Raw genomic sequence first — 27,614 nt, 5'->3', positions numbered from 1 at the left:
TTCACCAGAGGCCAGCACATGGCCTACGGAATCCAGAAACTGGGACTTGGGAAAGGCGATGCTGAAGAGTACTGACTTCTACATTTATATCTTCTTGACAGGCAGAGAGGCTCCTAGGGACAGGAGCAGGGATAGGGGAGTGGGGGCTGTTTTTAGCTAGGGTGTTTGCATTTGTTCTTCCTCCTGTATTTAATTTGCACATTTAAAGTTCTCAGAAGTTCATATGCTTTTAACCTGGTGGAATTGTAATTGCCACAATAAACTCGAATATCTCTTTTCTTTAAAACAGCATATGTTGTGTGTTTTTTTAAAAAATGCTTGGCTTTTAAAAGCTTCTTCTATTTCAGTTTTGTTCCTTGCTAAATGAGAGTTAGCTTAGACCATCTCATGCTTGTCTTTCAGTGTTAGGAGCATGGACTTTGATATTTATGAATCTGGAAGGGCCATGTTAAAGCATGTGAGCTATTTCTCTTTAAATGTTTCAATTTCTTTATCAATAAAACTGAGGTAGAACCCATTTTTCAGAGAACTAAATGAGCTAGGCAGTGAAAGCCATGAGACACCACGATGACATATGACAGATATGAAAAGAACCTTGGTTCCTTTCTTCTTCTGTTATTCTACATGTATGACTTTGACTCTGGGATATATGAACTATTTTATCTGTAACTTCCGGGGAGAGAGATGTGGTGTAGAGAAGCTATCATCATTGCTTCTTGCCCTTTTGGCTAAGATTGAGTGAGAAGCAATTGCTGTTTGTGGAAGGCTATGGAACTGGCTGGCAGATCAATTTTCCCCAATGTGATATATATTATAATTCTATAGAATGAATGATTCATCCTTGAATTCTCTTCATCATTTGAAAGCTTAACTGATGAAGATTTCGACCTGCAGAAGTCCTTCAGTTAGCATAGTACTATTACTACTGAGAGGCAGACCTGCCTCAGGTCTATCTGAACATTCACCCTAGTGTATCACAAGCTGGCATCACTGTAGAAGCAAACCCTGGGGTTGATTCAGTAGACATTTCTGCTCATGTGCAAAGTCATAGGACAGTAGATACTTGACGTGAGCCATCAATACATGGAAGTAGCACAGCCATCAAATGAAGCACTTTGATGTCTTCTTGGTGGTCAGCATCAGAGTCTAGAAAAGCCAGCTCAGGTTGCTCCAAATCCATTCCCAACCATTGTCAGCACTCGTTTGACAGTCCCTATGAGATGGTGTTTAGTAAAAAATCAAGTATGATCAATTTAGGGGAAATGATACCAGAGAGATGCTGCCATGCAGAAGCCAGTTGTATCAATATATTCTCTTTTACATCTTCTGTAAACATTTGGAGTTCTCCATACACCTTGAGCTAAGGACAGAAATGCAACTGTCCTTAGCTCGGGGGGAATTTAGTTGGTCTGGAAGAAAATGTGCAGTTTTCATGAATGTTAAGGCTGACGGGATTTTCTTGGTTTCTGTTTCACTGGTTCCCACCCTCTCTAAGATTGCCACTTTCTTTATCTTTGCCAAGCAAATGTCAAAAAACAAAACAAAACAAAACAAAACAAAAGCCCCCTGAGCAGTGCTCACACCCATATTTGCATCATGGCACTCACTCCACAAAGGTTCGCTACGTTAGCAGGGCTTGCTTTAAGATTTAGGAAACTGAGGCTACAAAACGTTAGAGAGATTTTACCCCAGAGTTTGTACCAAGTCTGAGTTCTTTCAACAGAGCAGTGTTTACACCTGACCTCTGCTGGGAGAGGTCAGGTTTGAGGGAAGGGATACAAAATTAAGAACACATGAAGGAGAAAGGAAAAGTGGAGAATTAGGAGCCCAATAAAGATATGTCAAAAAAGCATTAAGAGAGAAAGGAAATGTGGGGAGCGTCAGCAGAAGGCTGAGGGGAGAAGAAAAGCAGAAGGCGCAGCCCCTGAACATGGGGGGCAACCCAGTGAACTTGGCTGGCAGCCCAGCCACGAGCACAGCAGAGAGACCTATGGCCACGGGAAGGAATCTGTGAACCATTAAAAATTGTTTATTTCTTTATGCCACAAATGATAAAACAGTCATAAAATGCAACGGTTGTTTTCCCAGAGTAATTGCTGTGAATATTTTCAACCGTTATTCTAAATGCTCAGTGTTTAACTGGTATAAAAGAAATGATGTGTTTTGAACCAAAATCAACCTCCAGTTGTCACACAGCACACTGTGTACACACAGTTAGAGATTAATTTACTCCCAAGATCTTCAGAGCTTACTTAGTATTGATGCTATCACAGGTTGCTCTCTCCTGCAAAATACAAGTCACCCATCATGGCTCTCCTGTGAAAAAGTGTTTGTCTTTCTTATCTGATTCTATCACAAATAATACCAATGTAGTAATAATAATCATTACCAGGCATCCAACCCAGGGAAAGAAGACACTGTTAAAAATACTCTCCCTTGAGGACATTGTTTTTCCCCCCAGTGCCCAGTAGGGAAAGGGCACACAGAAAGCCAAAGACCTTTAGCTAATTTAGTCACCGTCCACATTGACACTGGCTTTGTGATAAACTGTAGTTCATATGGTAGATAGGATGGATCTCTTGGCTATCATTCTGAGCCTGTGGACCAATTCTAACCCAGTAATTTTCTGACTAAGAATAGCCAACCATTATAATGCTAAACACCTAACTGCCTAACCGAAGAAGCAGGCACTGCATGAAAAGGAAGGAGCTTTGTACGTCTGTACTTCAGCCAGAGATGAGGTCGCATCTTCCTATTCTAGTCACTTGCAAAACAATGACAACTTCTCCATACTGCCAGAGGAAGGCTGATCTTCAGAGACTCAAAATGATCTAACAGTTTACTTTTTAAAAATAATGTCTTCCTTAGGGCTGGAGATACAGATCAGACATCAGAGTGCTTGCCCAGCATGTATGAATGAGAGACCCTGGGCATCCACAGAACTCCATGGAACCCCATAATCTGTCTACCCTGGCACATGCCTGTAATCCCAGCACCTGGGAGAGGGAAGCAGGAAGATCACGAATTCAGTCTTCCTCGGCTACCTAGAAAGCTGAATACAGGACAGCCTTGTTTGTATGAGAGGTTGTCTAATACTCAAAACCAAAAGAAGTAAAAATGCCTCCTTAGGGCATTTTGCAAGAAGCTGGGCAGACGCTGAAGAAAGGCAGGGTTGTCATAGCAACTTGTCATAGGCTGAGTGGGCTAAATGTTGGAAATGTATTTATATATAATTCTGGAGACTGAGAGTCTAAGTTCAAGGTGCCTTCCATCAGTGCGGGTTGCCTCTGACACCTCTCTCCTGGGCAGAGGGAGGACTGCATTCTCTCTCTCTTCCTCCCTCCCTCCCTCTCTCCCCATCTCACTGCTATCTGCTTATGTGTGTATTTGTACATCCTGACCTCCTTAGTGGTCATGCTGTATTGGAACCCAAAGTAGTGCCCGTGAAACTCGATTGCCCCTATAAAGATTCCATCAGCAAAAAGGGTTACATTCTGAGCTACTGGACTGTTGGGACTTCAATGTGCACCTGAGGGATGCAAGGGAAGCCAAGGTGGGAAGGGAGAGCAGAGGCAATGCTGCTAAGGGCAGTAACACATCATAAGTCTGGCCTCTGTGCTCCTCAAGACAACCCACGATTTGAGATTTTTTTTAATGTTTCAAAAACAAATATAAAACTCATAGAGTAACTTAAAACGCATCCCTCAAATCTCTTTATTTTAATATCTTATTAAAATTATACCACTGACAGAATTATACTACTGACCCTTTTGTTTTTCTTCCTAAAAACTTAGAAACACTATAAGGAATGAGAAATGTAAGTGAGTCTTCACTCCTTCAGTCGCTCTCTGTCTGATTTTAAGTAATCTCTGCAATCAGTTTGATGCACATCCTTCTGGGCCTTGCAACTGTGTCACATATACAGGCACAGTCCACTTAGGGGGATTTATAGCTAGATCACTGTAGCCATCTGGTTTTTCAAACTTAGGAGAACCCAGAAGACCTTCCTAGGTTTGTGCCTATCGCACTGCCTGTCCTTTTACATGACTGTATAGCATTCTGGCATTGCTACATCCTAGTTACTTAGCTGACTCTCTTCTACTTGTTCCCACTTTTAAACTAACAGAAACCCTCATATTTATGGTTGTGAGCCTAGCCTTTAGTGGCTGAGCCATATCTCCAGACACACTGAACCCCTTAGAAGAAAAAGTGTGGAAGAGCCTTGAACTCATTGGCACAGGGGACAACTTCCTGAACAGAACACCAACAGCACAGGCTATAAGAGCAACAATCAATAAATGGGACCTCATGAAACTGAAAAGCTTTTGTAAAGCAAAGGACACCATCATTAAAACAAAATGACTGCTTACAGATTGGGAAAGAATCTTCACCAACCCTATATCTGACAGAGGGCTAATATCCAGTATATATAAAGAGCTCAAGAAGCTGAAAAGCAGCAAACCAAGTAATCCAATTAAAAAAATGGGGTATGGAGCTAAACAGAGAATCCTCAATAAAGGAATATAGAATGGCAGAGAAACACTTAAAGAATGTTCAACATCCTTAGTCATCAGGGAAATGCAAATCAAAATAACCCTGAGATTTCACCTTACACACATCAGAAGGGCTAAGATCAAAAACTCCAGTGACAACACATGCTGGAGAGGATATGGAGAAAGGGGAACCCTCCTCCTTTGTTGGTGGGAATGTAAACTTGTACAACAACTTTGGAAATCAATCAGACATTTAGGAATAGTGTTTTCTCAAGATCCAGCTATACTATTCCTGGCACATATCCAAAATATGCTCAAGTATACAACAGGACATTTGCTTAACCATGTTCATAGCAACTTGATTTGTAATAGCCAGAATCTGGAAACAACCCAGATGTCCCTCAACTGAGGAATGGATACAAAAATTGTGGTACATTTTCACAATGGAATATTACTCAGCGATAAAAAAAAAAAAAAAAAAAACAAAAAAAACAAGGAAAACTGGAAAAGATCATCGTGAGTGAGGTATCCCAGAAGTAGAAAGACGCACATGTTATATACTCACTTATAAGTGGATATTAGACATATAACATAGGATAAACATACTAAAATCTGTACATCTAAAGAAGCTAAGCAAGAAGGAGGACCATGGGTAAGATGATCAATCCTCACTCATAAAGGCAAATGGGGTGGATATTGGAAGAGGGAGAAAACAGGGAACAGGACAGGAGCTTACCACAAAGGTCCTTTGATAGGCTACCCAGCAAGGTATCAAAGCAGATGCTGAGATTCAGAGCCAAACTTTGGGCAGAGTGCAGGGAATTTTATGAAATAAGGGGGAGATAGAAAGACCTGGAGAGCTATTCCTAGTTGTCTGAGAAAGCGCCAGACTGATTTCCAGAGTGCTTGTACAAGTTTATATTCCCACCAGCAGTGGAGGAGGGTTCCCCTTCATCCACAGCCTCTCCAGCATGTGTTGTCACTGGAGTTTTTCATCTTGGCCATTCTGATGGGTGTAAGGTGAAATCTCAGGGTCGTTTTGATTTGCATTTCCCTAATGGCTAATGACATTGAGCATTTCTTTAAGTGTTTCTCTGCCATTCGATATTCCTCTGTCAAGAATTCTCTGTTTAGCTCTGTTCCCCATTTTTTAATTGGATTACTTGGTTTGCTGCTTTTCAGCTTCTTGAGCTCTTTATATATACTGGATATTAGCCCTCTGTCAGATAAAGGGTTGGTGAAGATTCTTTCCCAATCTGTAGGCTGTCATTTTGTTATGATGATGGTGTCCTTTGCTTTATAGAAGCTGTTCAGTTTCATGAGGTCCCATTTATTGATTGTTGCTCTTAGAGCCTGTGCTGTTGGTGTTCTGTTCAGGAAGTTGTCTCCTGTACCAATGAGTTCTAAGGTCTTCCCCACTTTTTCTTCTAACCGATTTAATGTGTCGGGTTTTATGTTGAGGTCTTTGATCCACTTGGACTTCAGTTTTGTGCAGGATGATATGTATGGATCTATTTGCATTTTTCTACATGTAGACGTCCATTTAGACCAGCACCATTTGTTGAAGATGCTATCTTTTTTCCATTTTATGTTATTGGCATTTTTGTCAAAGATCAGGTGTCCATAAGTTTGTGGGTTTATTTCTGGGTCTTCTGTAGCACTTCCTCAAGACCCAGCCATACCACTCGTAGGCATATATCCAAAAGAGGCTCAAGTACACAATAAGGACATTTGCTCAACCATGTTTGTAGCAGCTTTATTTGTAATAGCCAGAAGCTGGAAACAACCCAGATGCCCCTCAACTGAAGAATGGATGCAGAAATTGTGGTACATCTACACAATGGAATATTACTCAGCAATGAAAAATAAGGAAATCATGAAATTTGCAGGTAAATGTTGGGAACTGGAAAGGATCATCCTGAATGAGCTGTCCCAGAAGCAGAAAGACACACACGGTATATACTCACTCATATAGACATATAATGTAGGATATAATATATAATAACCTACTAAAATCTGTACATCTAAGGAAACTAATCAAGAGAGAGTACCCTGACTAAAATGCTCAATCCCCATCTTGAAAGGCAAAGAAGATGGACATCAGAAGAAGAAGAAAACAGGAAACAAGTTAGGAACCTGCCACAGAGCGCCTCTGAAAAGCTCTGCCCTACAGACTATCAAAGCAGACGCTGAGACTTATGGCCAACTGTTGGGCAGAGTGCATGGAATCTTATGTAAGAAGTGGGAAATAGTAAGATCTGGAGAGGACAGGAACTTCACAAGGAGAGCAACAGAACCAGAAAATTTGAACACAGGGGTCTTCCCAGAGACTCATACTCCAACCAAGTACCATGCATGGAGATAACCAAAACCCCTGCACAGGTGTAGCCCATGGCAGTTTAGTGTCCAAGTGGGTTCCATAGTAATGGGAAGAGGGACTGCCTCTGACATAATCTGATTGGCCTGCTCTTTGATCACCTCCCCCTGAGGGGGGAGCAGCCTTACAGGCCACAGAGGAAGACTATGCAGCCACTTCTGATGAGACCTGATAGACTAGGGTCAGAGGGAAGGGGAGGAGGACCTCCTCTATCAGTGGATTTGGGGAGGGGTATGGGGGGGAAGAGAAAGGGAGGGTGCAGTTGGGAGAGGACAAGGCAAGGGGCTACAGCTGGGATAGAAAGTAAATAAACTGTAATTTATAAAAATATATATAAATTAAAACAAAACAAAAAACATACCAAAAGTATTCATGTTCTTCTTTGTATGTTAACGAAAAAGTAGAGAAGGTTAACAGATTTGTTTCAAGCATGTATTTAGTAGTGACAGTGCTCAAACTCAGGAAAGACCCACTGATTCAGTGATTCAGCATGGCTACCGGCCTACAATGTCTCAGAACACAAAAGTGAAGAAGAGATCTTTGCCTCTCCGCTACTTCTTTGATCTATACACCTCAGTCCTCTCAGACACCCTCCAAGTACAAAGCACATGAAGAGACTGGAGAGAAGGAGCCCTTGATTCCAAATTTCCTGAGTGGTTCTCAACCTTCCTAACGCTAGGCCCCTTTAATACAGTTCCTCACGTTGTGGTGGCCCCCAACCATAACATTATTTTGCCGCCATAATGTAAATATAAATATAAAAAAAACTTAACCATGATTTTGTTACTTTTATGAACTCTAATGCAAGTGTCTGATAGGCAGGATATCTGACCTATGACCCCAAAGGGGTCGAGACCCACAGGTTGAGAAATCTGCCTAAATTGGCTTGGGCATGTCCTGGATGACTTATGATCTCAGAGATGATATCAGCAGAAGGAATTTTTCCTGTTTCCAACTGCCCAGGACAAGGCATGTAGAGCAGATGGGTCTTGTGAGAAGCAGTTTCTTTGGTCCATGCTGGAGAGAATGAGTCAGCCACGGGGAGAAGGAGCCAGGACGCTGAGGGTAACCTTGGAAGCCCCTCTGGTAGGTGGGGATCGTGAACGTTTATTAGGAAGAAACCAACATTCTTTCCCTCAGAATTTCCTTTCCACTTAAGAGACTTTGTACTTGAGGTTAAGAAATCCCTCCATGCCTCCTATATATTTTGCCTGGGAAGGGCTGGCTTGCAGCCTAGGAGAGGAGAAACAGAGTGGGTGGCGAGAGCAAGCTAGTTTCTTGTCAGCCCCTCTCCTCCCAACAAAGCCCATCACCCCGAGTGAGCAGCTAGGAATGCCCCTATAAATAACACACAGGGTGAGCCCAGATTTCAGCTCAGATAAATATCTCACCTCCTTCTCCACAACAGGCCTTGTGCTGCACCTCATAAAACCACACACCAGGGTCTCAAGCAATCTCGGCCCCTTCATGCCTTGCCCTTCACACATACTAACTAGTCTCCGATGTCACCTCAGAGAGAACTTCCTGACCACCCACAGCAGCCTCCTCGCATCTCTCTCCACCACACTACCCTGCTTTATTTCTTCACAGCCTCTATCATGTCTTCTTTATTTGCTTGGATATTTACTCTGTCTTCACCAGCCGACTGTGAGCTTTGTGCGAGTCTGGACTGTGCCCTTCTCTGTGATTAGCATATCCAGTGCCTAGATAGAGTGCCTGCAGTGTGACAGGTCTCAGTTGGAGTTGTTATGTGAATTCCTCCCCCATTTCTCAAAATCATCTCTAATTGTAGCTTGAAACCTAATCCCTCTCAACCTCCATGGATCCACTCACAGGACATTTTACTTGGATGTTATTCGTTTATCACGCATCAAATTGTGTTCACAGCACTACTGATGCTTTAGTAATTTTTTTTTAAAAAGATACCCATAGGGCAAAAGGAAGATACATCAGTTTCACTTGTAAGTAGGTAGGTCCATGCAACCTGTTAAGTATTGGTGTCCTAATAACGCAGTATCAATTTGAAAGAGCAACACATACCACTCCCAAGAAAGTATTTTGCTTCATTCACAATTCCCTTTTTCTTAGTAACGGATGAAATTGCTTGCTGGGACTATTCAGCTTCTCTAAGTGTCGATCACATCAGGCAGTATGCTGGATAATTTTATGTCAGTTTGACACAGGCTGGAGTCACCTGAGTTGAGGACAACCCAATTGAGAAAAAAAAATGCCTCCATAAGCTTGGGCTGTAGTCAGGTCTATAAAGCATTTTATTAAATAGTGTTTGATATGAGAGGATCCAGAGCATTGTGATTGGGGCCATTCCTGTCCTGATGTTCCTGGTTCTATAAGAAAACATTCTGAGCAAGCAATGGGGAGCAAGCAAATAAGCAACATTCCTTCATGGTCCTTGCACTAGATCCTGCCTCCAGGTTCCTGCCCTGTTTGAGTTCCTGTCCTGAGTTCCTTTGATGATGAACAGTGATAAATAAGTGTGAGCCAAATAAACCCTTTACTCTTCAAGTTGCTTTCATCATGGTGTTTTGTCATAGCTGTAGTAAGTCTAACTAAGACAGACCATGTCACTGTTACTCTTCATCTGGCATTGGTTACTCATCACTCTTGTTATGAAAACCAATGCTCCCTTAAAAGTAAAGATGCTATAGAAAGTGCTTGAGAGGTTTGTATATTGTTCAGTGGGTGTCAGGTATTGCTGTATTTTCATGTTTAAGATATCCTAAGGCAGTTCTGAGTTTGCTGCTTCTGAGGTCAGTTTTTGAAGTATGGTGTTAGGCACAGGACTGGATATCACATGTACATGTTATAAAATAATCAGATGGGTTCTGATGGGACATTTTGGCTTTCTGTGCCCACCTCCACATGGACAGTGCAAATCACACTTTATTTAGTTATGTGTTTATGGCTTGCCTTTCACAACAGACTCTTACTTCTTGAAGAACAGGTGTTCTGTCCTTATCCTGATAGCAGCAGCTCCTAGACTCTCGAATGCAGAATAAGAGCTGGGAATTCAACAAATGTTGGTAACATATTTAATTTTATAGGAAAGGAATGAGATTGACCCTGTCAAATAACATCACATCTTACTTTCAGCTTCCAGAACAAGGATGACAAAGACCATAAAAGGACAGTAACAAGATAAGAAGAACATTGACCTATTCTCCACTTTAGATACCTTGGATTGAATGACAATGCACAGACTCTAACGGACTCCCACAGATGATTTTACTGCATCTGTCCAGACTGTAGGATGTGCCACTTTCATGAACTCCAAAAGTCGGTCTCAAAATCAGGCCTAGGAAGTCCTGTAGCAAAGCTGTCATTCCTCAGAGCTTTTATATTTGACCCTGAATATAAAGCAGCAGATGTTATATGACTTTATTTCAGGCAAAAGCTGCCTAAGGAAAATGGACATATGGACCAAGTGGGAATCCCACCATTAACGATCTTGTGCTTTCCACAATTTTTCATAGTCTCAAAGATGAGAACTAAATAGATGGGTAAGCTGCAGCAAGTTGAAGACTCCACACCAACTGTCCATGTTGGCTTTCTATTATGGGCTATAAATGTTTTCACCGTGGTATTCACCACTTATATTTTTAATGATTTATATTCATATCCAAATCCAGTACAGTTTACATACGCTTTACAAGAACTCAAAAGTTTGAGGTGAAAGAATGCATGAGGTCACTTGGTTCAACTTTCACAATATTTGGATGTAGAAGAAGCTCAAAGAAAGTTATAAACTTGAGAAGGTCACTGTGTTCTTTCTGGCCATGAGACATCTTTGTCTCCTGAAAAAAAAAATTACTGTCCACAGAAACAATGCTGGGGACGACAGAGAGAATTGTGTCGAATGGAGGATGAGGCAAAACAGCTTAGAGATAGTCCATCTCTAAAATCTGTTTCAAACCTTCCCACCAGTGCCATACTGGCCCAAACGACCACAGACACTCGCCTATACTACTGCAAAGTCTCCTAGTCAGAAAAGTCTGTCTCATAATCCCACAAGTTCAATTCTGTCCTCCCTTGCTTAAGTTTTCCAGATACTGTATGGAAATATAAGCATCTGGTAGTGTCTTGCATGAGCTAGCCCCTTCCAACTAGGAAATACCTTAGGTTTGCTTGGCCTCTTACACTGTTGCCTTCATTCAGTAGACTCTAGACACACTGCCTTTATTGCTCTGAAAAGCCTGCCTTTTCAATCATCCAAATATGAAGCATCCATCAACTCTGAGTTTCTGCACAACACTGAGCATAGCTTGATATGCTTTTCTTCTCTTCCTCTTCCTTCCTTCTTGCTTCTACTTCTTGAACCCTTCCCTTTTTGTATAGTTCTGGAAACTATAAAGCCAATGTCTCATGAATACTAAGCAAGCATACTACCAATGAGCTAGTTCCATAGAAATATTTTTAAAACAATTTGCATGTTTTTATCATAGTCCTCCATTATAATAAAAGCTTAAGAAGAATTAGATATTGCTTATCCATATATTCAAGGCTGTAAAACACTTTTATTGATCAATAAATATTTTGTTTTAAGGACAGTAAATTGTTTCAGTGGAACAATATAATCTTAATAAAGTATTGAAGAACACCAAAAGCTTCCACAAGCACCTTGACCCATTATGGTGCCAATTCTGGCCATCATCTCCTAAATACCAATTTGTGTGTAGACTAAGAAAATTTGGGAATAAAGTTTAAAACTAATAGGTGAGTTTTCTAAATACTCATGGAGGGTATTTAAAATATCGAGTTAAGCTTGAAGGGTTCAGGTTTGAGGTTTAGTTTTAAATAAAGAACTACCTCCAGGAGGTCCAGGACTGGCATCCTGAGATCTAAACATCTTGCTTGGATGGTTTGTGAGTTCTGTTTGTTATTTCTTTCAAGTGGTCTGAGTCTTGTTTTCCAGGGAGGACCTTGCTGCTTTCTTAGAAACAAGCACCCAAACATTGATGGGGCAATATAGATGGGGCGGTGTCCTTAGGGATTGCAGTAGTTGCTCTTGCTGTGATAAACTATCATGACTCAAAGCAGCTTACAGACTAAAGAGTTTACTTTGGAGCATAGCTCCAGAGGACTAGGAGTCCATCGGGGCGGGGGTGGGGTGAGATGGAGGGGTTAGTGTGGTATAAGCAGAGTACATGCCAGTAGGCTCAGGAAGCAGAGAGATCACATCTCCAGCAGGAAACATCGAGTGACAAGAGTGACGTGAGAGCTCTAAGCTGCTTCTTCCAAGAAAGCGACACCTTTCACGGGCTCCACAGCATCCCCAAACAGCACCACCAACTGTAGGCCAACTTTTCAAGTACCTGAGCCACAAGGAACATGAAACATTTAAGCCACCACAGGAATGAGAAGACTTCGGGCTCAGTTAGAGCCAGGACCCTGAGAACTTGGGAAACACTGTGGAAACGTTGATGCTGCTGTCTTGATATAGCTCATTATTTATTTTTATTTTTTCAACCTATGTGCACATGTGTGTATCTGTGTAAATGTATGTACACATGTGTAAGGTGCCTACAAGGCCATATTGGGACATCAGATCCTCTTGAGCTCCAGTACAGGTATTTATGAGTCACCAGACATGGGCATTGGGAACAAAACACTCGTCCTCTGCAAGAGCAGCAATTGCTCTTAAGTGCTGAGCCACCACCCCAGGCCCTGGAAATCAATTTATTAAAGCCTTTGAGCTGCTTTTTTTTTTGTTTTGTTTTGTTTTGTTTTTTCTCAGACAGTCATAAAAATTGGAAAATATTTTCTACTCTTCCTTTTGCTTTGGGGAACTAGAGTCTAAAAAAAAATATGTAGTATTTAACAGCTCTACAAAAATAATAATGAGTTGAATTCTTTAAGACATAGTGGTTCAAAAGTGTCCCAGAAAACTGCCTAGGGAAAAGGTGTAATCCTGAAAACCAGCTGAAGGACTCTCAGCTTGCCAGACTTTGCTGATTTGTCCTAAACATTTCAAGTTGAAAAGTAGGATATGAAAAAGAGCCTTTTTTAGGAGATTTATTTATTTATTTATTTATTGGCACTGTTGCTTCTGTGAAGAAAAATCCTTCAATTATTTGAACACTCTAGGTGCTCATAAAATAATCCAATGTCAGTTTGATTCTCCAAGCTGTAAAAATTGGGCTCATGTAACATTGTAGATTGCAAGTGATTTGAGGTCAGCATTGATCTGAGCCAGCCCATGAAAGCACTCGAAACAAAAGTAAGGAACTTATGGACATTTCTGAAGAGCTCTTGGACAGAACAGACATTCTGCTGCTTAAGATGCGGACAGCTCATATAGAGTCCAGCTCAGGTCATTTTCTCTAGCCTCCATACTCAAAAGGCAAGAAGCAAGAGAGGGAGAATTGGGTCACAGCAAGTTTCTTTAAAAGGAAAGAAAGAAAGAAAGAAAGAAAGAAAGAAAGAAAGAAAGGAAGGAAGGAAGGAAGGAAGGAAGGAAGGAAGGAAGGAAGGAAGAAAGAAAGAAAGAAAAACCTATTTTCCAACATAGTGCTACCAAGAAAGGGCGACCAGAAAAAAAAATCAATAAGCTTATGCACATTTCCATCAAGATATCTTTTCATGCCATTTCAAGGTGTTTTGAGCTTAGGCTTTTACAAGGTGAAGGTGTCCATCATTCCAACCCTTTTCATACCATTACTGTCAATTCGATTTAAAGAATGCAAAAATCTGTATTTTTCTTAACAAATCAACAATTGAATGATGTATATGTGAGGAGGAAAGTATAGATGACAATGATGTACACTGTATTACCTGACATCTTCTATCCTAAATAGAAACAAAGATCTAGCTACACAAAGGTTTTCATTGAATCATGATGTCTACTTCCCAGTTTCACATCTGGTTCACACCTGCCTCTCCTTGAGCATTTGAAACTCTACAGAGCATTTCCCACTTATTTAACTCTGCCATCTGTGCTGCAGCCTTCTTTCACATGCAATGTCCATGCCTCAGTGTTTCTCAGTTTCTCAGTATTTCTGTTAAGTCTTCAAGCCCTGGGAATTCTCATCTCTATAGGACCAGCTCTCTTTATTGCCCAAAAAAAGTTCTATACTGATTGCTGATCTCCTCTTTGGCCAGTTCAGGACTTTGCGTTCACTTCCTCATTTTCAACTTGCAACTGTCTTCTGAGAATGAAGTATACGGCCTTTTTCTTTGTCAAGATGACTTCATTTGTCACCTTCTCCAGCCATGGAGAACCATGATGAGATCCAGGGTGTCCGCACCACCTCACATCACCATTTATCTTTCATTCTAAACTCAGCTTTGTCATTTCTTAATGTGTATATGTGGTGCTGGGACTTGAACCCAGAACCTTACACATGTTGGCTAAGTCATGTTCTGCCCGTGAACAAGAGCCCCCAGAAGTCTCAGGTTTGACACAAGCAAGCATACCTCCTTTGAGTCTACACATGAGATGTTTCTTTCGCACATTAAGAAAAAAATAATGCTGGTATTTGAATATCCTCTAAAAGCGATAGTGCAACTTAATTGCCATTGTTAGAGTATTAAGAGGAATTGTGTTCCTGTCAAAAGGATTAGTTCAGCCCATTTGCCCTGACTCACCCAAACTGCCCTTGCCAGATGCTGCGACCAAAATCCCGAACTTCTCAGTGTTCAGCACCAGGTTCCAAATGAGCCTTCAATATTTATAAACTAGCCAGCCTGTGGTATGCTGTGACAGCAGCACATGAACATCCACCCCATTTCCTCATTAGTATACTTCTTCATTCTGTCCCATTTTTCTTTTATTCCTAATAAAACATGAAAATTACTCCCCTATTGGTTTCTTCCTCCTTTATTCTTTAAACTCTTGGCAATATTTTTTTTCCTTTTAAACAACTTTTAGATTCTCTCCTACATTCTTCTGCCTCACCCACAGTGGTTATTTGATTCCTTTCTTTCTCCTTCTTTCTCTTCCTCCTCCTCCTCTCCTTCTTTTTAAATAGCTGGATACTGACATCCCAAGAAGGCCCAAAGCTCCTTCCCTCATAATTCTGTACTCTACCTAACATGCTGCCTTCAAATGTTCAAGCTCTGTGCTTTCTGTTTTGAAGTCCTGTGGCTTACGCCTTCACTTCTGTGTGTGTGTGTGTGTGTGTGTGTGTGTGTGTGTGTGTGTGTGTGTGTCAGGATCCTTTCACCTACTCATATAGATCATCTACAAGTTGAGCTTGCTAGTCAGTCTCTCCAGTGCTCCTAGATTAAATATTAAATTTGTTACCTTTCTAACAACCTCTTCAACTGTCATTTCTTTTTAAATATTTTACTATTTTATCTGTACAAATGTCTGCACATTTGTCTATGCATCATATTTGTGTCCAGTGCCTGCAGAGGCGGGAAGAAGACACTGTGTCGTCTGGGATTAGCATTGCAGGTGGTTATGAACCACCACGTCGGTGCTGTAAAGTGAGCTTGGGCCCTCTGGAAGAGCAGCCAGCACCCTTAACAACCACTGAGCATCTCTCCAGCCCCCAAACTGTATTATTTCTGATAGTGGTTCTCATCATTCATTTAGAATTCTGGACACTCATTTTGTATTCGGCAAATATCCGTTATGCACTTAGTTTGTGTTCATGGACAGTTCTAGTCCCCAGGAACGAGACTGAACAAAATGAATAGGCCTCTTGCCTTTGTGGAGTGCGCAGAAGAAAAGTGACCCGCTAAGATGAATTTGAGTAGAGAAGAGTTCTATAAAGAAAGGTCAGTGCTGCTTGGTGCGGTGCTACACTTCTTTAAGCTTATCATCTCAGGGTAGAAGCAGGTGGATCTCTACGAGTGTCAGGTTAGCCCGGGCTACATAGCAAGTTCAAGGCCAGCCAGGGCTAAACAGTGAGACCCTGTCTTTAAAAAGTTGCTGAATGAAACTACCACTGTGAGGAGTGGAGCTGAGTGGTAGGACAGTCACATCAATCCCCATTCAGAAAGGCAAAGAGGATGGACATCGGTGGAGGGAGAAAACAGGGAACAGGACAGGTGCCTACCACAGAGGGCCTCTGAAAGGCTCTAACCTGCAGGGTATCGAGGCAGATGCTGAGACTCATAGCCAAACTTGGGGCAGAGTGCAGGGAATCTTATAAAAGAAGTGGGAGATAGTAAGACCTGGAGGGAGCAGGAGGTCCACAAGAACAGCAACAGATCCAAAAAGTCTGGGCACAGGGGTCTTTTCTGAGTCTGATACTCCAACCAAGGACCACTCCTGGAGATGGCCTGCACAGATGTAGCCTATGGCAGTTCAGTATTCAAGTGGGTTCCATAGTAATGAGGACAGAGACTGTCTCTGATTGGCCTGCTGTTTAATCACCTCCCCCTGAGGGAGGAGCAGCCTTACCAGGCCACAGAAGAAGACAGTGCAGCCACTCCTGATGAGACCTGAGAGACTAGGATCAGAGGGAAGGGGAGGAGGACCTCCCTTTTCAGTGGACTGGGAGAGGGACATGGGTGGGAAAGAGGGAGGGTGGGATTGGGAAGGGAGGAGGGAGGGAGGTATGGGAGGATACAAAGTGAATAAACTGTAATATATATATATATATATATATAAAGATGTCCAGGAGGCCACTTTGAAAAAGGGACATGCCAACTTAGTCTAAATGTAAAAGTGCCAATCAGGCAAATGATGAAAAAAGTTTCCAGAACAAAGGGATTAGAGAGTGTTCAGCTCTCATGGCATGCTTATGTCTTTGCTTCCTTTCTTCCAGCTTTGCTCTAACTCCAAATGCTTGTCTGCTCCTGTCTGCTCACACAGTGACCTTAGTCTTTATCCCTCTAGGATGTATTTCCTCTGAGGCTAAGCCCTGATACATTGACTATCCCATATACTACCTGATCCAATGCAACTCAGCCAGTGCTGCAGAACTTACTTTCTGAACACAAAACTCCCAGCACACCCTCAATTCAGAGCTTCCCCCCCCTCAGAGTGTCCACTGGACCCACAGACTTGAAAGCCAACATTCATAGCTCTTCACGGTATGACCTTAAAATATATTTCAACACTTTCCTGCATGTTGGCAGGCACAAGCCACTAACATGACTGTACAGTACATCTTTAAACCCTTCGGCTTCCAAAAAGGCCCATGATGTTCACTCAGTTGGCATAATTGTCATCTCCTCACACGCAGCATAGGCCAGTCATGCCCCTCCAAGTGCTATCTCGTTCCGTCTTTTCCTTTAGTACCCTTCAGAATTCTCTGTTGTCATCCCCAAACAACTTCCTCCCTACCGGCGCTCGTCGTGATTGCCCAGGAATGAGGTTATGTGTCCATCTATCTCCCTCTCTCCACCCCACACTCTGCTGCAGATGTTGAGGGCAGTTACCATGTGTTATTCCTCCCCGTGCTAGCACAGTGCCTCACACGTAGCCGGCATTAAATATTTGTCGGACAGATGAAGGCATTCAGCAAACCTGAATCTGATTAGCTGGTATTTATTTCATGATACTCCAAGTGTTTTCCTTTTTAAAATTCCTCTGCCTCATTTCTCATGAGAGCTCTATGTGAAAAGACAGGGCAGGGGGAAATGCAGTTTGTTTTGAAACAGTCTAGCTAGTTTTAATCTGGTTGAATGAGCAAAGGTTTATACTGAGGACCAGTAGAGAGGGCTGGGTAATCAGTACAGAACACAATAAATAATTTTGTAATAGACAAATTGATTAGCTTCCCACTCAAGACCCATAGCACTTCTTAGCCTATCCCATGGCCTAAATATTACACTCTCACAACCAAAGGAGCTCACACTTACCACGTTACTGCATGTTCTGTACCGGATATTTCTTCCTTCACAGCTCCTAGGTCACAAAAAGAAAAGAAAAGAAAAAAAAAATAGCAATTTTCATTATTACCCGTGAAAGGCTCAAAGTTCTGAGCAATTTTCTCTAACAATTTGTTTTTAATTCTAATTGTAATTCTAATTCTAATTGTTTTTCTTCTAAATAAATTCTTTAAGTCACTGCATTAAACACTGACTAGAACAGATCTAAAGAAGTTGGATGTATAAATTACTTCTGTAAAAAAAGAAATTAAACATTTATTTCCTTTAAAATTTTAAGAGCTGAAGAAGATTCAGTTGATATTTCTGCATGGATAAGAAAGAGAGGACCGCCAGGAACACATGCAGAGGAAGAGGGATTGGCCGTTAATGGCTGCAGAGGGAGGGAGAAACAGTTTTCTTCAGGGACGTTGCCTGTGATAAGCTATCCGAGTTCCAGTGGGTGGCCCTCTACTCATGCACATACAGGTAGCAGGTGGGCACCACTAACTGAAATTAGTGAGTTGTATGTAAAGGGAGCGAGGCTAAGTAGAGAGAAGCATGTGGACAGCAAGAACTGGAGGTGGGGAGCGGCAGTGTACCTAATGAATACAAATTGTATGTGTGCATGAGATTCACAAAGAACAAACAAAAAGCATGTTTAAACAACACACCACTATCACTTCATTTATTTCCTTGCAAGGAACTCCCATCTCTTACACCGTTTTGTAGATTGTTTTTGCCTTTCTACTTAAAGATTAAAAAAAAAACAAATAAAAACCTTCATTCATAGTGTGTGTGTTTGCTTGAGTGTGTGTGCATGAAGATCAGAAGACAACTTGGAGAAATCAGTCCTTTCTTTTCACCTTATGGGTTCTAGGTCTCAAACACAGACCAACAGGATTGTTGGCAAATATCTTTACCCACTGAATTTAATGGCACTGTCAAGTATACTTTAAAGATACTTTATTGACAGGTATATAATATTTCATCAAATGATACAATTTACATGCCCACATTCATCCCTTGTCAGTTAAGGGCTTTTCAAAGGATTCGATAAATATAACACACCATCTCCCCGCACATGTTTTATCCAAGTTTCTGACCATGACTTGAAAATAGATAAATTTCTAGAAGCAAAATTCCTGAACTAAAGGGAATAAACTTTGGTAAGGCACTTGAAAATTATTGCCAAATTGCATTCCATAATGGGTGTGCTATTACTCCTACCCATACTACATGGGAGTTTCCATTTTACTAAATTCTCATGAACAAAAATAATTGATTTTTGCTGAAATATCCAATGATGACAACTCAAGAACAATAGTGTTCTACTCTATTCAAGTACACCCACACTCTTCAGAAAGCAAGGACATTTTTATTTCAGAGAATTATTATGCAAGTAGTTAACAGGTATGGAATTCCATATATAATTTTAAGTTTGTTACATGTTTTTCATTTCTCCTCAGTTTGCTGAGTGATAAGCTATCACCATTGCACTCATTTCACAGATGAGATTATGCTTAAAGAGGATTGTCAAAATCCCACAAGAGCTAATTGGTGGAAGGATACTGACACAGGGCCACTTGGCTTTGAGCTTTACATTTATAATCATATCTTCCTCCTGCTCCCAAGATAGCAAATATTTTGGAGCTACAATTACAGGCTAGGAATGAACTGACTTTGAAAATACAAAGTAATAAATATGACTTGGACATATAAGTAAACATAAAAATAATGATTGTGGTAGATACTAAACATGTTAACAAAAACAAAATGTTAATAACAGAGACAAAACAACAAGAAATCTGAAAACACAATTACGCAAGGATTACAGAAAAAGAGAGAACTGACATAGATGCATGGGGTCAACAAGACCAGCAATGCTCTAGAGTCAACGAACTTGAAACTGGTCATTGGCTACTGCATTAATAGAGGACAACACTGAAGGTTTAGCTCATATGAAAAGCATCCCTCATCTGATGCCATGTTGGCTAAGATGTTTTCCAAGAGTGGCCTAACTCTAATGACTGCTGAGAGGTAGAATGTTGGCTATATTGGCATTAGTATGCTTTTCCATGCTTGAATAGGCAAGGGAGACCACAGGGGGTGTTAAAACAGAAAATGTATGATAGCTCTATACTAGGAAAGCTGAACTTTACTTGAAAAACTGAATTCTGTGTAATCTTTGAGGCAAAAATGTAATTTTCCATCTTTTCATCTTCATGTTTTAAACATCTCTCCATGAAGATAATAATGGAAATACATCCGAATCGGGAGTTTGAAGATCATAATCATGATTTTGCTCTTTTACTTGAGTCAACACTTTGCCTTTAGGATTAAATCTTAGGTTTAAAATTAAATTAAATTCAAGATTTTTAATTTGGTCTCCCATCAAATAGCATCAGAAATGTCACCATAAAGCTTTGTTCAAATGACAGAGCCTATTACAGTGCATCACACAAAACAAGTCCAAAAACAAACAAACAAACAAGCAAACAACAACATGAATTTACCTGCTTCAATAATTTAAATAAGTTTTCTTTCAGAGATTTGAAACTTTATCTATGTAAAATTTACCAGAATAATAATAATTAGAAATAAGAGAGATAGCATATGGTATAAAAGATTGGCTGATACAGAGGAGGACAATGCAGCCAGTCCTGATGAGACCTGACAGATTAGGGTCAGATGGAAGGGGAGGAGGACCTCCACTAATAGCGGACTAGGGAAGGGGCATGGGAGGAGATGAGGGAGGCAGGGTGAGTGGGATTAGGAGGGTACAAGGGTGGGGCTACAGCTGGGATACAAAGTGAATAAGTTGTAATAAACAAAAACTTATATTAAAAAAAGACTGGCTGAAATACTTTTGATTGAGGCAAACAAGCAAAATACAGAGGGAATGCTTTTTATTTTCCAAGGAATATCCTGTAATTAGCTACTATTTAATATTATATATAAGTTACTTATATGCCTAAACAACTTCTTTTTATATGTTATCCAATTAACTTGACAAAAATATGGTATTAAAGTGACAGTGTTCAAGTTGGCAAATTTGTTTTTACCCCTCCTCCTCCTCCTCTCCCTCCTCTTCCTGTTCCTACTCCTATTGGAGATTGAACTCAGGGTCTTGTACATTCTAGGCAAGTGTTCTAGTAACCAAGCATAGCCCTAGCCTTGACAAGGTACTCATTATTTAAAGATATTATAATATGTAAATGATAAATTTAATAGACACACCCTGGCCCAGTGTTTGTGTAGTATCTTTAACTTTTCAATAACTGAGGTTTATTATTCTCACTTTACAAACAAGGAAATTGAAGCTGAGAACATTGAACAGGTTTAAAGCTACATACACAAAGAAGAGAGCCATGGATTTGGAGCGCTGGCTTTGACTAACTCTGAAGTAAGGCAACAGGAAAAGGAGTATGATGTGAATAGGGTGTATGAGACAGTAATAGCATATATGACTGTGGGAAGCTAGAAAAGGAGAAGGTCTGAGGGCTACAGTTCATCAGCTGCTTCTTAATTCTAGTAAATCCACTTCTTATAGCACAATATTACACACACACAAGGAGATCTTCAAAGGAAACACATCCATCAATCCATCAGTCACACACAGTGTGGAGGATTTCAGGGCAGAGGTTTTTTTTTTTTTTTTTTTTTTTTTTTGAGACAGGGTTTCTCTCTGTAGCCTTGGTTGTCCTGTTGTCCTGGGCTTGCTTTGTAGACCAGGCTGGCCACGAACTCACAACATACCTGTACCTCCACAAGTGCTGGGATTACAGGTGTGCACCACCATGCCAAACTCTGAGAAGCTAATTCTTAAACAATCAAATTTATTATATTTAAATACAGATTATTTTCTAAGTAACAAAGTGACACTTTTATGATGAGATTTAGTTACTGTTGAGTACGAATTTCTCCATCCTAGGCATATGTCAAGATGCAACATCTCACCTGAGAATTATATAGTCTGTTCTTCCTTCCTCCCTCCCTCCCTTCTTTCCTCCCTCCATTCCTCCCTTCTATTCTTCTTTCCTTACTTTGTTCCTTACTTTGTGTTTTTAAATTTTTTTCTCTTAATTTTATTTTTTTTCTTCACAATCTATTCATTATAAATCCCGATGGAAGCCCCCTCCGTCAACTCTTCCAGTCCCACCCTCCCTCCCTCTTCTGCTCATCCCCTTCAAACTTTGTTCATCCAAAACATCTGAGTGGGTTCCTTTGTATTTAGGTGACTTATACCACCTCTAGAGATGAAAAGCCACAGAAATTTTGACCCAAATCGTTTCTGAGAGATGTTACTGTGCTTCAGTAGAGCGAGATTTGCAGGGACACAGTCCCCCAGTGCAAACCGAAGCACTTGGAAGACTGTGCTGAGCTAAGCACAGTGCCAGGTGAGCGAGCGCAGAGGCTGGCTCAAGTGTGAAATACAGCAAAGACAAAGCCTGGAATACATTACAGCCCCCACTGACCAGAAGATGTGTTCATTTCAGCACCTCACTGTTAGCCTACCACTGACCTAGAACTAACTCAAGCTCCTCTCTCAAAGAACGGAAGATACCCCAATCACAAAGCGTTCTTAATGCGTTAATTAGTCTTTAATTCTCTTATGCTGAGATTAGCGTGGCCTCGGGGTAACTTTTTTTCTAACACACGAAACCCTCAGACTCCTCTGGCTTCTGGTGTTACTGTCCTGGTTTCAATGATGGTAGTTTGGCAACCGAAGAAGAGATGACAAAGTCAGGAAGAGTGTCATTCTCAACAGGGGTTTATTCACACATGGAAGGCTCTGTTCAGCCAGCTAAGTTCACTCTAGAAGGGGTGTACCCTCCCTTTCTCCAGATGCAGCTGCTCTGAGGTCACCCGCAGGAACCCAGTGTAAGCAAGTGAACTGTAAGGGGAACGGGTCCTTTCGGGAACCACCCCATCATGCCAACCCACTCAGCCCTTGAAGACACAGCCGCCTGAACTTCTGGGGGCTTGTAAATCTGCCTCCAGCTGCCCACTGTCCTCATCTGGGTTCAAAGAGGATGTTGAAAACCTGGCCTGGAACTGGCGCCCGTGCGTAGCAGCAGGGAACATCAGGTCTTACCACATAGGGCAGAAATACGTGTGTGATACCAGGCCACACATGCATAAGATGAGGAGCTCTCAGGAGCTAATCTTTCCCTTAGGCTCCGTTCCATGCTTGCATATAAGAGCGCATCCCTTTAAGCGCTATCTTTTACTCCACATTTGAAAGAGTTAATAGTTATCTCCAGTGTAGTTTCTTAAACAAAAGGCAAATATATGTATATATATATTAATAGTAAAACACTTTCAGGGAGGGCTTATTTCAGCAAGAGCCAATTAAGTACTGTCTCTTCAAAGTGTCTTCACAAACCCTTGCTTACATTGTATCTCCAGTATATTCTGTCTTAAAATAATTGGAAATGTTCTAATATGACGATCTAGTGGGTACTTGATTAATCTCGGTAGATCTGAATTGCCTTCAACAAGCAGTGAGTGCCAGTAGCTCTGGACCGTGGTCTTGAGCCCAACTCTCTCTATCATGTACCCCAGAATCATCTACTTCAAATATTAAGAAATTGGCTTACAAAATTCCCCTTAAGCTGGGTGCGGTGATGCACACCTGTGACACCAGAATTCGGGAGGCAGAGGCAGGCAGGTCTCTGTGAGTTCGAGGCCATTCTGGTCCTCAAAGTGAGTCCAGGACACAGAAACACCCTGTCTTGAAACAAAGCAAACCAAAACTGAACAACAACAACCCCCAGAATTCTCCTGAATCAGTCATGTGATTTGGTAACATCTAGCTAGGAAACCTGATCTTAGTGAAAGGCATCTTTACTTTTCTTTTTAGCTACATTTCTTTGTGGCAACATTGTTGATCCTCCCCCCACCAACACACACACCATTTGAGATCAAATTTCATTCATTCAAAAAAGCCACTCAAATTTAGCAAATAATGCATCCTTACTACACCGGTAGAGAAGTAACCTTAAAACGCAGGGCTGAGCAGGCAGTGGTCAAGTGCGTGCTGTAAAAGCACAAGGACAGAACTTCAGACGGGCAGTGCCCACCTACTAGCTAGAGATAGCAGTAGGCACTGTAAAGCACTAGGGGCATAGAAACTAATGGGTCCTAGGGACTTGCTGGCCAGTTAATACTAGGTGTAGTGACAGAGAGACTTGACCTTAAAAATTAGGTAGAGAAAGGAAGAGTAAGACAAACCACTGTTGACTTCTGACCTCTACACAGAAACATGTCTGAGCATGCATACCTACACACACACACACACTCACACACACACACATACCTATACATGGGCACAAACACATGGACACAGTACATGCAAACATGTGCACACATTCACACAACAAAGCAAACCACAAGAGGAGAGAGACAGGAATTCCTGGTGCTTTGGGACTTTCAAAAGTATATAGAAAATATCTCTATCCAGTGAGCATTTGGCTGAAAGCCCCCCCCCCCCCCCCCCCCCGTCCTGTGCAGAATGCCTGTTTCTTTTTTACCGACTCTTCTATTAGGTTTTCAGGCAGATTAGTGCTGAAGGGGATGCTTTTTTATCCCGGGAGATAGGTATACAGACCAAACTATATGACAGCTTAAAAAGTGTATCATTTGAAAATGCTTTCTGTTCTAAAATTTCAAGAAGGCATGCTGCCTGCTGCCATCTTTCGGGAGGAGAGCTGGCTGGGGATGGAGAGCCCTGAGTGATTCCAAGGCATCACAACTGCCCTAATCTCCAAAGCAGCCTAATGAGCCCAAAGTGTAGTCCATTTTAAAGCTGTCTTTTCAAAGAAGTTTTAAACTGACTTAGGGGCTGGTGGGAGCATAAATTAGGAACCAGAGTTACAAGCATTTGTTACATATTTTTGTAACCTCAGTTATATATTTCAACACGTCTGCTCCGTAACAACTTCCTGGTTTAAGAACATACTGAATGCGCTGGCAGCTTGGGGACCCCGACTTGGTGTATGAGGCAGGAGGGAAAGAAAGAGGAAGGGAGGGAGAGAGAAAGAGAGAAAAGGGGGAGGACTAATGTGGAGGCTCAGTTCAAAATGGGGATTATGTGGGTTCAGGGAAAGCACTTTAAGTCACACTGAAATTTGGCCTTTCCTGGGGCTGTGTAATCTCTTTTCAACCTCAGACAACAGTGGCCTGGGGGAGGGGCATAGGAGAAGAAGAGGGAGGAAAGGTGGGATTGGGAGGGACGAGGGAGGGGGTTACAGCTGGGATACAAAGTGAATAAACTGTAATTAGTAAAAAATTAATTAATTAAAAAAAAGAAAGGTGTTTGGACCTTTTGGCATATTCCTGAGACACAGTCAGGGAGCCACAGTCCTGCAAACTAGAAACTTAAAGACATGTGAGAATCTTTTATGCTGAAGTTTAGAGTTTGTCTTGAGAGGTTCAAATTGTTTTACTTGCCATTATGAGTGTTTAGTATGTTATAAATCACAACTAGAGAAATCGCTGACAAGCTGTTTCCACAAACAAGTTTGCTTTCACATATATGACCTGTTCTTTATGTAAAAATGTGCTGCAACAAGCTAGCAGGCATTCCCAAACACAGGGCAGGCTTATGCATGTGTGCTCACAAAGAGAAGAGAAAAGGAACAGCAAGAGCTATCATATTGTAAACCATAAGGACGATGTCCACCTCAAGTGAGGCCAGGCACTGCTCAGTGTGCACAGCTGAGACCATCTAACGAACCAAATATAGTCAACACTCCCACAGTGAAAATGAGCCCTCAGACAGTGCTTCCTGGTTAACAAGCTTTTGTATAATGCTTTCTGGTTTATAGTCATCTAACACATTCACTGAACACTGAGTATAAGCCAGCAGGGAGGAAGACATTGAGGAAGATACAAAAAAAATGATGAAGTCCCTTGACCCTCAGTGCAGCTGTTAGTTAGCTGAAACAAACTGACAGTGATCAGAATTGCACATGCAACAATTGGCTGCAGAAGCAAGGAGCGGATATAGTTTGGATATTCAGTTCCAAAGGAGTTCGAAAAAGAGCAGAGAGAAATCACCTTTGTAGAGATGCCTTAGTTGGGGCACTCTGTGAAGGGTAGCAAGAATCTGACTAGAGAGAGGAATATTAGAGAACAAGCTCTCTTCCCCTTCTATGCCCAGTAACACCCAACATTGATGAGTGTTTATTATGTACAGGTGGGACAAGGTAAAAATCATAGACTCGTAGAGAGGATGGGGCCATAAAGGAACTATGACATATCCAGACTCTGTGAAGGTGGTGATATCACTTTATAGACATAGCTCAATGTTGAGGTGGAGGTGGCTTTAAGTAGCATTAAGGATTCCGATTAAACACCATGGGGCTGGAGAGATGGCTTAGACGTTAAGAACAATGGCTGTCCTTCCAAAAGTCCCAAGTTCAATTCCCAGCAACCACATGGTGGCTCATAACCATGTAAAGTGAGATCTGATGCCCTCTTCTGGTGCACAGGCACACATACAGTCAGAATGCTGTATAAATAATAAATAAATTAATTAATTAAAAAATACCATGGCCGGGAGGGTACTGTAGGTGTCCTGGACCACACATCAGAACAAGAGGCCTAGCGATCATGATTTCAAAGGACTAGAAAACATCTCTGTAGCTGCCCAGGCCTTTGATCACTTTCAGAAAACCCCATTTTGTCTCTTGGTGATCTATGTGCTTACTCTATGAGCTGCAGTGCTTAGCAAGATGGCTGTTGTACTGTTAGCATTCTATAAGCATTTCCTGAGCTCATGGAGGGAGAGAAAGATGAAAGAAGAAAGAAGGGAGGGAAGAATGGAGGGAGGGGGGAGGGAGGCAGGAACTAATGGCTAAAGTAGAAGAGAGGAATATGTAGAAGAAAACATTATGAAGATAATTTCAAGTGAGCCTTAACTTTCACCACCACATTTGTCCCGATTTTTGAGCCCCAAATCTTGAGGTAAATCTTTTAACATCAGAGAGAGAAGAAAGTTCAAAATGAAGCTAAGTAGCCACCCAAGGGCAGCGCCTTCCTTCTCCTCTGTGGCTGGCTGTCTTTATGAGTTGACACCCACGGGGATGCCTTCCTCGTCTAATGCATTTGTTGCCTTTCAGAGATGGGAATGGAGGAGGTGGAGGTACAGGATAGGCCGCTGCCTTTGCTACCCATGGGGAGGATGGACATTTATGCTGTCTCTTTAAGATGCACTTCCATGTCCTAAGATTTACAGATGTTCTTATCTTTGCTTGGTAGCCAAAAGAGACAAAGAGAATAAAAACAAATGTGTTTTAACAACACATCCAAGGTCTCTATCCTCCCCATGAGGAAAATGTTTATTATGAAAAGCTAGTGCTCTCTCTAATAGACTCACCAGATATAACACTTGAGAACTTAGGAATTATCTTGGCCAGAGAAAAAGTTCTCCAGGCTTTCTGTGTCCCCCAGATGTCTACTGGAAAATGGGGTTCTAGCCAATTACAGCAGTTTCTCTTCAATCGATTCTACTGGGCTGGTAAAAACAGCTCACTAATAAAGCACTCTCCCAGCATGCATCAGGCCCTATCTATTATTTAAGAACAACTTTGGGTTTGTGTGACTTTATCTATGTAGCAACAAAACAGGCTGTGACTACACATCTGGAATGAAAGTGTCTCTTTTTCAGGGCCACACCTTTTGATTCTTAAAGATGAAGGGCATAGCTTTTCAATTACTTCCCCCTGGAGGGACTGCCTTGCCTGGCCACAGGGGAAGAGGACACCTCCACCCTGATAGGACTTGATGAGCTGGGTTGAATGGGAAGTGGAGGGCTTCCCTTTTCTGAAGAATAGTGGAGGGAGATTGTGAAAGGGAGGGAGGAGGGATGGGGCTATGACCAGGATGGAAAGTGAATAAATAAATAAATTAAAAATAAATAAATAGATGAAGGGCACCTTCAATATTCTTTCAACATA

The 27,614-nt window shown here is 41.5% G+C and overlaps 1 protein-coding gene across 6 annotated transcripts in view; it reads right to left on the bottom strand.

The window, feature by feature from the left end:
• Adamtsl1 (ADAMTS like 1) overlaps positions 1-27,614 on the bottom strand; it is a 904,412-nt gene that overhangs the window by 319,116 nt on the left and 557,682 nt on the right. For all 6 annotated transcript variants that reach the window (XM_060365805.1, XM_060365807.1, XM_060365806.1 and 3 more), the window contains one exon: positions 17,644-17,689. In XM_060365805.1, coding sequence (XP_060221788.1) covers positions 17,644-17,689 — 46 coding nt within the window. The remainder of the gene's footprint in view (positions 1-17,643; positions 17,690-27,614) is intronic.

The sequence above is a fragment of the Meriones unguiculatus genome, chromosome 12 (genome assembly GCF_030254825.1).
Source record: "Meriones unguiculatus strain TT.TT164.6M chromosome 12, Bangor_MerUng_6.1, whole genome shotgun sequence".
In the NCBI taxonomy this organism is placed as follows: domain Eukaryota; kingdom Metazoa; phylum Chordata; class Mammalia; order Rodentia; family Muridae; genus Meriones; species Meriones unguiculatus.
This window is presented reverse-complemented; position numbering and strand designations above follow the sequence as displayed.